At 36.3% G+C, this 14257-nt stretch overlaps 1 protein-coding gene across 1 annotated transcript in view; it reads left to right on the top strand.

Moving 5' to 3' along the window:
• SPICE1 (spindle and centriole associated protein 1) overlaps nt 1–14257 on the top strand; it is a 71576-nt gene that overhangs the window by 13496 nt on the left and 43823 nt on the right. Inside the window, exons 3-6 of the mRNA XM_011940659.1 lie at nt 3069–3212; nt 8015–8108; nt 8844–8950; nt 12764–12882. Coding sequence (XP_011796049.1) covers nt 3069–3212; nt 8015–8108; nt 8844–8950; nt 12764–12882 — 464 coding nt within the window. The remainder of the gene's footprint in view (nt 1–3068; nt 3213–8014; nt 8109–8843; nt 8951–12763; nt 12883–14257) is intronic.

The following is a 14257-nucleotide window of genomic DNA, read 5'->3' as shown; positions in this document are numbered from 1 at the left end:
TCCACTTAGGTTTTTTTTTTTTTAAGATTTATTGAGATATAGTTAGCATACCATAAAATTTACCTGTTTAATGTGTACAGTTTGGTGATTTTTGGTATATTCAGAGTTGTGCACGCACTGTCACTATCTAATTTTGGAATGTTTTCATTAGCCCAAAATGAAACCTTCTACCCATTAACAGTCACTCCTTGTGCCCAGTTCTTCCCAGTTTGTGGCAACGACCAACGTACTTCATGCTTTTATGTATTTACGTATTCTGGTCGTTTCATATACGTGGAATACAACACGTGACCTTTTATGTCTAGCTTCTTTGTGTTAGCATAATATTTTCAAGGTTCCTCCCCGTCGTAGCACGTATCAGTCTCTGCCCACTGCAGCCTCCACCTCCTGGGCTCAAGCCATCTCCACCTCAGCCTCTTGAGTACCTGGGACTACAGGTGTATGCCACCACACCTGGCTAATTTTTGTATTTTTTGTAGACACTGGATTTTGCCATCTTGCCCAGGCTGGTCTTGAACTCCTGGGCTCAAGGAATCTGCCCACCTCAGCCTCCCAAAGTGCTGGGATTATAGGCGTGAGGCACCACGCCTAGCTCATATTAGTTCTTTATTCCTTATAATTGCCAAATTATATTCCATTGTATGGACCTACCATTTTATTTATCGGTTGTTCAGTTGGTGGACATTGCATTGTTTCTGCTTTTGTGTTGTTAGGAATAACGCTGCTGTGAACATTCATGTACAAGTTTTTGTGTGAACATATTCAGTTCTTTTATATGTATACATCTAGGAGTAGAATTGCTGAGTCATGTAATTTCTCCATATTTAACTTTCTAAATAATTGTCAAACTGTTTTACAAAGTGGCTGCACCATTTGCATCCCCACCAGCATGTATGAGGCTTCCAGTTTCCCCACATTGTTACTGTGACCTTTTTCACTTTAGTTCTCTTAGTAGGTGTAAAGTGCTGTCTCATGTGGTTTCAATTTGCATTTCCCTAATGATAAATGATGTTAAGCATCCTTTTATGAACTTTTCGGCCATTTGTAATATATTCTTTGGAGAAATGTCTATTCAAATACCTCCGTCATTTAAAAATTGGATTCTTTGTACTTGTATTGTTGAGTTATAAAAATTATATATGTATTCTGGATATAAGTTCCTTATCAGATATAATTTGCAAGTATTTTCTCCCATTTTCTTAGTTGTTTTTTCAGTTTCTTTATGGTGTCCTTTAAGCAGGGAAGTTTTTAATTTTGATGAAGTCAAATTTACCTGTTTTTTATTTTGTCACATGAGTTTTTAGTATTATATCTAAGAAACTGTTACCTAACCCAAGATTCACAAAGACATACTCCTGTGTTTTCTTCTAAGAGTTTTATAGTTGTAGTTCTTATATGTAGAACTATGATTCATTGTAAATTAATTTTTCTGTACGGTGTGTGGTGGGAGGGGGGCCCAACTTTATATTTTGCTAACGGATAATCATTGTCCAAACAGCATTTATTGGAAAGACTATTCTTTCCCCCTTGAATTATCTTAGAACTCTTGTTGAAAAATCACTTGTCCATAAATATAAATGTTTATTCAGCACTCTCAATTCTATTTCACTGATTTCTATGTCAGTCCTTATGCCAGTACCACATTGTCTTGGTTACTATCGTTTTATAGTAAGTTTGAAGTCCTGTTTTTGAAACTGACCAACAGTTATCTCCTCTGAACTATTACTACCTAAGTAAGGCATTGAGTATATGACATCTAATGTGTATCATTTGTCTTTATATGGATATGCCCAGTCTCCATGGGCAGATTGTTAATGCTTTTGAGAGATGCGGACCATATCCTATACACCTTTGTGTACCTGGGAGTCTTAATCCTAGTGGGTGCTCATTAACTATTTACTGAGAATAACAATGATGCCCAACTGACTTAATAGCTTTTAAATGAAAAATTTCAAACTCAAGGGAAAATGGAGATAGAAATAGAAATAACTACCATGTACTGTTCACCCAGATAGAATAGTTATTAAAAATTTGCCGTAGTTGCTTCATTTATCTTACCTTTTTCTTTTTTCACTGAAATATTTTAAAGCAAATTCCAGAGAACACATCATTTTGTGCTTACATATTCAGTTTGCATCTTTAAAAAATAAGCCTCTTTTTTTTCAACATAACCACAGTGCCATTATTACATCCAACAAAAGTAAATATAATTATTTGGTATCACCTAATACCTAGCCCATATTCAGATCTCCTCAATTGTCTAAAAAAACATCTTCATTTGTTTTTTGTGAGTCAGAACCTTTGTGTAATATTTATTATCATCTCTTTAATGGATTGATTTCTTATTTACATGGTGAAAACTCAGCAGTACATTTTATCATATATGTTCATGTTCATAGTCCTGAATACTAGAGTACTTATAAAACCAAATATCTAATTTTATTTCTTAGCCACCTTAGTGAACCCTCCCCTCTGACACTTGAGACCTGTGGCGCGTATCTCTTCTTATACTTCAGGAACTCTACTTCCCTGACTTCTGTATTTTCAGTGACCCACTTCCACATGAGGCCATTGAAGGGCTATAAACACACTGCATTATTACTTCTTGGTAGTGATGTGATGATCATGAAATGAGGATGTCTTTGCCAAAGATGACTCAGTGGATTTCATGCCTTTTACATTGTGCTCAGTTAGTGTGTGTATATGTGTGTATGTGTATGTTAAAAAAAATGCTGGTTTTGACCCATGAATTGATTTTATCATCCATTAAGTGAGTCCCAACCTGTGGTTTGAAAAACACTAGTTTGCTATATAGTCTTGCAGAAAAGTAGTAGAAATTATTATTTCTTTCTGTATATCTTTTAGGTAGGTTTACCAGCTCTATATTCTTTAAGATCATTTTTGAAAATTTAGGGGACTGAAAATTTTGGCTATGAATGTATATAAACATGCATATATCAGACCAGGAAAAGTTTAAAAAGTGATGAACTAGAGTAGGTGGTCTCACCATCTGAATAGGCAACTTTGTGTCTGAAAGATTCCTTTATGTACTTTTCTCTTCTATATAGGTACGACGTCATGAAATACACAAATCAAAGAATAGAGCATTAGTACACTGGGAACTCCAAGAAAAAGCTTTGAAGAGAAAATGGAGGAAGCAGAAACCTGAAACTTTAAATCTTGAGAAAAGAAGATTGTCTATCATGAAGGAGGTAATGCTAAACTGCATTAGAGTTAGAAAGAGAAAAAGGAGATAAATAGGGTTCTTTCTTTTTCCTTCAATTTGATTCACATTGGAGAGACTCTAGTAATCACTGCGTTCTTATTCAATAATCTACATGTGGACTTCAAAAAAAGCAACAGAGTGATGATTGGAGTCTGGTTTGGTGGTTTGAATTCCTGTTCTACAACTTACCAGCTATGTGACCCTAAGTAAATTATTTAACTTTTCAGCTTGAATTTTCTCATATTTCAAATTATTATTTGCTTGTATTGCTATGAGATTTCAGTGATATAATACTAATAAAATGAATAGCACAATCTTTGCTTATTCCTCTTTTTATATGTAAGCTGCTGTAATTATTTTTCTCAGTTTAACAGCAGTGCTGTTAGATTACTTTGAAAAAATATAATAATGTTGTATGCTTGTCCAACTGAGTAGTAAGCAACTTGTCTTTGGCTTAACCTTTTGCCAGACGTGGGGTGTTTGGATAAGTAATCAGATATGTAGGGACAAACAATATGGGAAATAAGAGGAAACTACAGCAAATAACCTTTTTAAATTTGAGTTGAAGTCATTGTAAAGGAATGTGCTTTGTCTTTAATGTTGCTCCTTGTTCAGATTGAAGCTTATGTACAGCACTTAGCTGTCTGACCTTTCATGGCAACTTTGAATCATACATTGTCTTTGAGGAATTTGTTAGACTTCTTATTGAAAGAAAGTCACAGTCTTAGACATCATCAGAAAGAATAATATCTTCCAAATAAATGTTTACATGAGCTTGAGAAAAGAACAGTGGCTTGATTGAGAGAATGCTTCTGTACAGATAATTATCTTTTGGTGATCTTGGACAAGTCACATACATTTAAATGTTATGTGGTAATTCTCAGTGAAAGGCGTAAAAACAGATCTCACCACGAAAAAAGGCAGCCTGCTTGGATTGCATCAGACTCTGGGCTTTTTTTCCTTTCTCTAGTGGTTCCTGCTTATGTCCTGAATTTCTCATACAAGTTATAGATGTGGTAGAAGTAGATGTTTACAGAAGGGTGGTGAGAGACAGTGAGTGATGTTTCTTTGCTTTCTTTTTGTAGATCTGCTGCTTCAGGCACTAGTGTGATGGTTCTCAACTCTCACTGCACATTAGAATCAGTCAGAGTCAAGAAGCTCCATTAAAAAAATATGTAACAGCTGGGTGTGGCAGCTCATGCCTGTAATCCCAGCATTTTGGGAGGCCAAGGTGGGCGGATCACCTGAGGTCAGGTGTTCAAGACCAGCCTGGTCAACGTGGTGAAACCCCATCTCTACAAAAATACAAAAATTAGCTGGGCATGATGGCAGGTGCCTGTAATCCCAGCTACTTGGGAGGCTGAGGTGGGAGAATTGCTTGAACCTGGGAGGCGGAGGTTGCAGTGAGCCAAGATTGTCCAGCCTGTCTCAAAAACAACGACAACAAAACCAAAAAAAAAAAAAAAGCTCCTAAAAATTAGCTGGGTACAGGGGCAGATGCTTGTAGTCCCAGCTACTCAGGAGGCTGAGGCAGGAGAATTGCTTGAATCCAGGTTGCAGTGAGCCGAGATCATACCACTACACTCCAGCCTGGGCATCAGAGTGAGAGTCTGTCTCAAAAAAAAAAAAAAAAATCTCTCTCTCTCTCTCTATATATAACTATATCTGGACTCTATACCCAGAGATTCAAATTCAGTTGACCTAAGATGTGGCCCCATGTAGGTGTTTTTAAGACAGTTCCTATGTAATTTTAATGTGCTGCAGGGGTTGAGCGCCTCTGCTCTTACCGGGATTCAGGTGTTTTCTGTCTACCAGTCAATGCTTAGACATCTACCTTTTCTTTTTGATGGCCAGTAGCATATAGATGTACCACAATTTATTGATCCTGTGCTTTATTGGTGAACACTTAGGTTGTGTATTAGAGTACAGTTTAAGCTTCTGGAAATAAAAAAAGACTGTCCTATATGTTTTGTTTTAAACAAACAAATTTATTTCTGTTTCATGAAACAGTTGAGAGGAAAGTGACAGCTGGTAGGGAACTCTACACAACTTCTGTCTCTGAATACAGAATGGCCATAGCAGCTTCCTTCAGCTATATGCCAGCCAGCAGGAAACAGGAAGAATGGTGCATGCTACTCCTATTACATGTCACCCAGAAGTTCTGGCATATATCCTGTTGGCCAGAAAGTCGTCACATGGCCATTCCCACCTACAAAGATGGTTGGGAAATCTAGCTATGTAATTGGCTAAAATGCAGGAGTTCTGCTGTTAAAGGAGAAACCAACAGAACATGGCTGGATACTTAAGTAGTACTGTCAGTTACCCACAGATTGTTTTCTACCTTGCTACTATCAATAATGTAATAAATATCCTTGAAAATGTTTCTGGGTACACATATATTTGTAGGATAAATTCTTAAAAGTAGAATTGCTTAGTCAATGGATATGTGCATCTTTTATTTCAATGTTGGTAAATTTGCAATGTCTCTGTTTAAGGGATGCAGTGGACCAAAGGAAGAAGCCTCCTTAGACATATTCACATAAGCTTCATCATTATGTATTAAAGCTAACAGGACCCATCCACCTAAAGCTGGACTCCTAGATTAACATAAATTAAGAGAAAGATCTTTGGCCAGTATCATCTTAGATTTCATTTGCTGTAAGATGTACCCATGCCATGGGAATCAAGCAAATTAGGGTTCCCTCTCACTCATGGAGAGGGAGGTTTTCAAAAAGATCTTATAAATCCCCAAAATGTAATAACTCCTAGAGTCTCTTTGTAATTCCCCAATTCTACCTGGTGTCTATTACCATGGTACAAAAGGGCTAAGATGATGAGTTTCTGATAATGACTTTTTTTTTGCAGGGACTGGGATCTTTTGAAAATCCAACATGTGTACCACCACTTACAGGTTTAAGTTTGTGCTCTGCGAGCTATTTGAGGAGTAATATATGCAGTTAGGCTTGTGAAGATCAGTTTACCTATCAAGAGGATGGGCTTTATGAGAGGAGTTATAAATCTAGAAAGAAGAAGTAAAAGCCAATACAGTGATCTCTGACCACTCACACCATTTTTCCCAAGGGCAGGGACTAAGCAGGAGTATCCAATCTTTCGGCTTCATTGGAAGAAGAAGAATTGTCTTGGGCCACACATAAAATACACTAACACTAATGATAGCTGATGAGCTAACAAATAAAAAGTTGTAAAAAAAAAAATCTCATAATGTTTTAAGGAAGTTTACAAATTTGTGTTAGGCCACATTCAAAGCTGTCCTGAGCCACAGGTTGGACAAGCTTGCACTAGCAGAAGGTGACAGATAATGGCTTTTACATGAGACCTCGTTATAATCAATATCAGGTCTCAATATGGTTAAGATTATTTATAATCTTCATGTGTCAATTCCATCTCTTTATTTTGATAGGTCAATGCTTTTCAAAAAGTAAACTCTTAAAATTGTTATTAGGAAATAAGCTTTGTGTAATTTTTCTAGTATAGTGAAAGATTATACTCATTCATTCACATTATTTCCTAAGTTTGTAATTGCTTGTACTTGCAAGATGGCTAAGCAGGAATAGAAATTTGGTTTGTGGGATAATATAATTTAAGTTATAGCAAAATTCTCAAACATCTCTAGAGTGGTATATAGGTTTTCAGTGTTTCCATATCCATCTACCACCCCGTAGGGCTGGGGAAGGGTTGTTGACTGGGACTGGACTCTCAGTCTTCTGGTTCTAATGTGCTCTTGACCTGATACCATTCCAAAGCTTAATGTTTGTGGAAGGAGTAAATTCGGGGCTTTCTTGTCACTAAGCCAGGCAACCTGCTTGGCTATAGTGGGGGAAGAAGGGGAAAAATGAAGAATGTGACTCTTGCTATTTTTCTTTCTGTGTCCTAAAACAATAACTGAGGTCACATTATATATATACTTGATTCCGTAGTATAGAGAAATTCTGGTAAGAGTATTTGTTACCAGGTGTTTTATCAATTTGAGTCAGTGTTGGAAACTGAGCAGTTTCCAAGTACTTTTAACTTAATAATGCCATCTGGTGGTGGTGCCGAGAGAATTATCTGGCTTTTACTCTAGCCTGTGGCCTTGCTTATAATTCTGAAAGTTCCTAAGTTGAAAATGCATGATCAGAGGCACTACTGTAAATGTTACTTTTTGTGTTCCTACCTCTCCAGGGTAAAAAACTGATTTGTTTTTAAACACAGAAGCCTCACATTTTTTGTGTAATCCTAAAACTCATATCTTATGTCATGTCTTTAAAATTGTAGGTCATGACACATTAGTGGATTACATTAGTGGATTCTGAATTCACTCTAGTGGTTGAAACACCTCTAAGTTTAATCTGTGTTTTTCAAACTATGGATTATAATTTGTTAATAAATTGTGAAGTTAGTGAGTTGCTGCCAACATTTAAAAAATAGAATAGAAATTTACAAGAAAATATCAGTGGTTCTCATGGAGCAAGGTTAATTAAAACTTTTATTTTGTATACACACACACAAGTATATATGTATATATGTGTAAATATGTATATTTGCATATATGTAAATGTCGTGGGTCACAATTGTATTTCTTTGATTGCAGTCAAGTATTTGAAAGCCAGTAATTATTGTCATAGCCCCATCTAGTGGTACTTAAGGATATTAATGCTGAAGGATTTTAGGAAGGTAGCCTATGGTTATTTCATGCTCCAGGCCTTTTTATAGTCTTTTCCTTTGTGATTTGAAAAGTAAATATATGTTTATCTGAATAATAATACTTGTCATTTAACACGTGTCTAGATTCTTTCTGATCAATACCAGATGCAAGATGTATTGGAGAAATCTGATCATCTAATAGCTGCAGCAAAAGAGCTGTTTCCTCGTAGGCGCACAGGTATTCAATTCAAACAAAAGCTTCTCTTTTTTATTAACTATAGCCCACAACTATTTGGAAGAATTTCAAATCCTTTCTTAGGCATCATATTATTTGTATTACAAGTATTATAGGGTGGATTTACAAGGGTTGTTAGGGTTAGAGTCATTATAATCTGTTTCCTTTCCACTAAGAATATTAACTACTTGTGTTACAAATAATTCAGCTAAGGAAAAGTAAATTGTTTTAATCTACTAAAATATCTTATGGTGTAAAGTACAGGATTTTGTAATTTTAAAATGTGACTTGAGTAAAGCTTAATTTGAAACCTAAAGCAACTTCAGTCTCTATAAAAGCAACTTTGCCTCTTGTCAGATATATGCATTATTTATTTTAATGTGTGTGTAGTTCACTGTTTATCTTAATCTTCTAGAAACATCATTAATTTTTTGTGTAAGGTTGGAATTCCAGCTTGGCAATTTATTAGTGTTACTCTGGGCTAGTTACTTAATGTCTGTGAGTTTCAGTTTACTGATCTGTAAAATAGTAATAGTACTTACATGGTTTTATGAGAGTAAAATAAGTTAATATATGTAAGTACGTTTAGAACAGTGCCTGGCATATAGTAAGCACTACATTAATGTGAGCTGCTGTTTAAGATTTTCATATGATGATGCAAACCAATGGCAGTATATAGCTTGTGAAGTCAATTTAATTAAATGAAACAAATCATCACAACTTCTTTTCCTTTTGCAGGGTTTCCAAATGTAACAGTGGCTCCTGATTCCTCTCAGGGTCCCATTGTGGTAAATCAAGACCCTATCACCCAATCTATCTTTAATGAGTCTGTCATAGAACCTCAGGTAATGTGTTCTACTCACAGCTATAACACTCATGCTGAAAGGAAGTTTAAGTTGATATAGGCCTTGTAAATATTTTAAAAGTTTAAATATCAACAAGTGCTAGTTGTGGTTGCTAGATTTGCTGTTACTTAAGTGTATTGCACTTTCTGTGAGTAATGTTTGTACCAAACAACACTGGTTAATAATAGCTAACATTTATTGAGTGCTTACCTAGTAGGTGTATATACTGTTGTTATCCCCATTTGGCAGATGAAGAAATTGAAGCTGAGAAAATTTAAGTGACTTGGCCAAGATCACATAGTTTGCATCAGAGATGGGATTCAAATCTAGGCCATGTGGCTCCACAAGACTGCCACCATCAATCATTATGGAAACAGCGGGGAGTCTTTCCACTTGGAGTCAGGTGGATCTACTTACTAGCTGTTTGATCTTGAGCTGATTTCTTAAAATATCTGGGTGAGCTCAGAATGTGTTTTGCTTCTGTGTTTTTTGTTAAATGGGACTAGAATGTACCTGATATTGTTGTTACATGGATCAGGTGAGATAAGTTATGTAAAGTTCCTGGTGTAATACCAGGGACATAGTACTTCATAAATGTTAGTCTCTCTTAATGTATTAGGATATTTAAAAAATAGCTTCCCAAGAAACTTGCAATTTATCAACTAGTTACATGGGAGAATTGTATTACACTAGTAAAACATTAGTTAGCTGTATTCTAACCTAATGGGAATTCTTAATTAATGAAAATGTTTAGAATTTTGAGATACTAAACTTTTTTAAAAGCCTATGAATAATTTAATACTAAAATAAAACAACTTATGCATGACTAGGACTCAGTATCTATTTAATGAAATTTCCTAAGTTATAGTTTCTGTGAAAAAAGAAAAGAATCATCAATTAGAGGGATATTCCTAGGGAGTTGCAAGGTCCAGAATCATAAAAGATATGTTAATTATATTGTTTCATACTTCCAAAGGCAATTAGGTAAAATGTTACACATATTTTAAATAGCCCAAAACCTTTTGTCATATTTCCAGGCAAAAACCATTTATGTTTTGGCACTTAATGAGAAGTTAGCTTTCAGATACTTGGAAATTTAATCACCCTAGAATGTCTTATTGCTGTAGTATGTTCAACTGAAGATTTTACTTTGATTTAAATAATCATATAGTGAAGTGTGCCCTATTTATTTCAGTCACACTTTAAGCACTTTTTCAGTTAATTGGAGCCTGGAAACAAGTACACGATGTATCCCAGCAACATGGAATAAAGCAGTCACATTTTATTCTGTTGAAGAGTCCATTCTCACACCTGAGCCTATTACTGTTAATACAGCAGTAGAATTTCAAATTAATGTTACTGATACAACTAATTTGCCTACCTGGTTTAAGTTCTTTATCAATTTACAGCTGATAGCAGATGAAAAACAGTGATGTGAGCCTCTCAAAGCAGAGGTAGCAGAGAAAAATGGCGGTGAGGGAGGAGAGAGAGGACACCTGGATAGATAAGCAGAGGACCACTATACATCAGAAGGGAAATTTGGTGTTGCTGTAGATAATCTTGAGTCACCAAGAAAAAATGAAATTATAACTGAATTACTTAAGTTCTCTGGGTCCTAGTTTCTTCATCCATATAGGAATTAGTGAGACTAAACCTACTCACTTATTCATCATGTAATATTTTGGATCATGCACTAGATGCTAAGATACATAGATGATTAAGGCATGTCTCTGTCATTGGATTAGGGAAGTAGCAGGAGTTGAGGTAGGACCTAGGTCCTGAAGGACGAAGGACTGGAAAGTAAAAGTAGAGCCACTGAAGGATTTTAAAGAGTGGAGTCATGATGAGATCCAGTATAGTGTGGAAGATGGATTGGGGAGGGACAAGACTGGAGAGAAGGTCTGGTTAGAAGACTTAGGTGGGCATCTTAGTGAGAAGTGGTGAGGGCCTGACCCAAAGCCGTGCCAATAGGGAAGGAAATAGAGGAGAATAGGGATAGACTTGAGTGTGGTTAAAATGAGGTAGAGTTGGCAGGATTGGGTGGCTGACAGGACAGGACAGGTGAGAAAGAAGGATAACTCCTCATTTGCTGGCTTGAGCATTTGAGTAGATGGTGACGCTCTTCATGGTCTTAGGTAATATTGGCAGGAACAGAATTTCTGGAAGAATGGTAGGAAGGGTTAGAAAGCTGTTCAGCCTGGGCCTATTGAGTAGGGATATCTTTTTTTTTTTTTCTTTTTTGAGAAAGGTTCTTGCTGTGTCACCCAGGCTGGAATGCGGTGGCACAGTCATGACTCACTGCAGCCTTTACCTCCTGGGCTCAAGCAATTCTCCTGCCTCAGCCTCTTGAATAGCTGAGACCACAGGTGCACGCCACCACGCCTGCCTAATTTTTGTATTTTTGGTATAGACGGGGTTTTGCCATGTTGCCCAAGCTGGTCTCAAACTCCTGGGCTCACGTGATTCTCCTGCCTTGGCCTCTTAAAATGCTGGGATTACAGGAATGAGCCACTGTGCCTGGCCAGAATAGGAATATCTTATAGGCAGTTGAATATGAATGTCTAGGGCTTAGGACAGATCTGGGTGTGAAGATAGAGGTTTGGAAATTAATAGCATTTCGTGTGTAATTACAGCTTTGGAATTAGATAAAAACATTCAGAAAGTGGATCAGATGAGGGGAGAAAAGGTTAATATAGGCCTTGTGGTAAATATTTTAAAAGTTTAAACATCAACAGATGCTAGTTGTGGTTGCTAGATTTGCTCTTACTTAACTGTATTGCACTTATGTGAATACCGTTTGTACCAAACAAGGTAAGAATGGATAATAATAGCTAAAATTTGTTGAGTGCTTACCTAGTAGGTGTGATGTGACTTGAGTCACATCAGATATAAGGAAAGGGTAGACAAATAAGATCAGTAAAGGAGATTGGGAAGGAAGGGCCAGAAGAGTAGGAGAAAATCTAAGAAAATATGGTATTATGGGAATTAAAAGAAATGTGTATCAAGTAGATTTTTTTTTTTTAATTTTGGAGACAGGGTCTCGCTGTGTTGTCCAGGTTGGAATGCAGTGGTATGATCACAACTCACTGCAGCCTCAACCTTCCTGGGCTCAGGTTATTCTCCCTCCTCAGCCTCCTGAATTGCTGAGACTACAGGTGTGGGCTACCTCACTTGGCTAATTTTTAAATTTTTTTTGTAGAGACATGGTTTCCGCCATGTTATTCAGGCTGGTCTTCAACATTCGGGCTCAAGTGATCCACTCACCTTGGCCTCCCGAAGTGCTAAAGTTTTAGGCATGAGCCACTACACCTGGCCAAGTGAATTTTAAAGGAAAGAAATGAGTGGTCAGAAAAGTAAGGGAAGGCAAAGGCAGAAATATCCATTTGATTTAGGAATGAGTGTGTTGAGGTTGACCTTGTAGAGAGCAGTTTGAGTGGAGCCATAGGGCAGAAGCAAAGTTGCAGGGCATAGGTGGTGAGTGAGGAGGGTGGAACAACTCTTTTAAGAAGTTTGGTGGTAGAAGAAAGAAGATATATATATAGCTTAAGGTAAGTATAGGGTCAGGTTAAGATGGGACAGGCTTGCTCACATTTGAATGCTGGTGAACTGAAGCCACTACAGAGAGAGATGTTGAAAATGTTCGAGAGATAGGATAATTGACAGGAGTGGAAGGATGTGAGAGGATTTGTGTTCTACAACATGTGGAAGGCTTAGGAGGAGGGACCTCTCTTCTGTTATGACAGAAAAAAAGAAAAGAAAGTTTGAATATATATCTAATCAACTTGTGCTATTTTTATTGTTGTGTTGAGACAGGCTCTTAATGATGTAGATGGTGAAGAAGAAGGAACTATTAATAGCCAGTCAGGAGAAAGTGAGAATGAGAATGAGTTGGATAACTCTCTAAACTCTCAGTCTAACACAAATACAGACAGGTATGTGTATATGGCATAAATACTACAACTCGTAGCTTTTTTCCATGGCCATTTCAATGTTTGCTTATTGCATCGTTTTTTATTAAATGGAAGTTTATTTTTATTTAAAAATTTGTTTATTTTGATATTTCAAAATAATTTGCCGGGATAATATAAAAAGCTTTTATATACTCTTTACTCAGATTCATCAATTATTAACATTTTCCACATTTCTTTTATCATTTTATCTCCTTTTCTGAGTATGCACACACATGCATGCATGTACATGTGCACCCATCATCACCTGAGTAATACACATTGTACCCAATATGTAGTTTTTTATCCCCCACCTACCTCCCGCCCTCCGCCTTCTGAGTCTCCAAAGTCTGTTATATCACTCTCTATACCCATAGCTTAGCTCCTTAGCAAGTAAGAACATGTGGTATTTGGTTTTCCATTCCTCAGTTACTTCTCTTGGAATAATGGTCTCCAGCTCCAACCAAACTGCTGCAAAATACATTATTATTATTATTTGTGTGTGTGTGTATGTGTGGCTGAGCAGTATTCCATGTTGTGTCTATACCACATTTTCTTTATCCACTCATTGGTTGTTGGGCACTTAGGTTGGTTCCATATTTTTGCAGTTGACTAACACACATTTTTAAAGAACTATTTGGAAGTAAGTTGCATGCTTCGTGTTCCTTTATCCCTAAATACTTCAGTGTGTGGTTCCCAAGAAAAAGAGCATTCATTCAGATAAAATCACAGTACAATGATCACAATCAGGAAATTACATTGATTTAACACTATTATCTAATCCATAGACCTTATTTCGATTTCTCCAGTTGTCCCAATAATATTTATTTTGTTTTTTTGGATGATTAAAGAACTAATCGTAATCACTTATTATATTTAGTTTTCATGTCTTTTCATTTAAAAAAGAAACCTGGAATCTTCTAAAATCTAATCTTAGTGTTTCTTTGCCTTTTATGACATTTTTATAGTTTTGAAGAAGTACAGGGCAGTTATTTTACAGAATTCCCTCTAACTTGACTTTGTCTTATAATTTCTTCATTATTAGACTCAGCTTACTTATGCGTTTTGAGCAGGAATACCCCTAAAGTGATGCTAAGTCCTCAGTGCGTAATATCAAGAGGCAGTGATACCTTGGTTTAATTATTGGTGCTGTTCACTTTCATTATTTGGTTACAGTGATGTCTGCCATGTTCCTTCAATGGATTATACTGTTTTGTCTTTTATTTATTTTGATGTTTATTTGTCACATACTTGGGAGCTTCTTCAAGTAATTCCGGTGTCCTTTTAACGTATCTTCTTTAACATTTAATTTCTGGCACAACATAGCTCTTTTTTTTTTTTTTTTCTTTTTTTTATACTT

This window comes from Colobus angolensis, unplaced genomic scaffold (assembly GCF_000951035.1).
Source record: "Colobus angolensis palliatus isolate OR3802 unplaced genomic scaffold, Cang.pa_1.0 Scaffold190, whole genome shotgun sequence".
Lineage (NCBI taxonomy): Eukaryota > Metazoa > Chordata > Mammalia > Primates > Cercopithecidae > Colobus > Colobus angolensis.
Note: the sequence above shows the minus strand (reverse complement) of the source record. Positions and strands in the feature narration are given on the sequence as shown.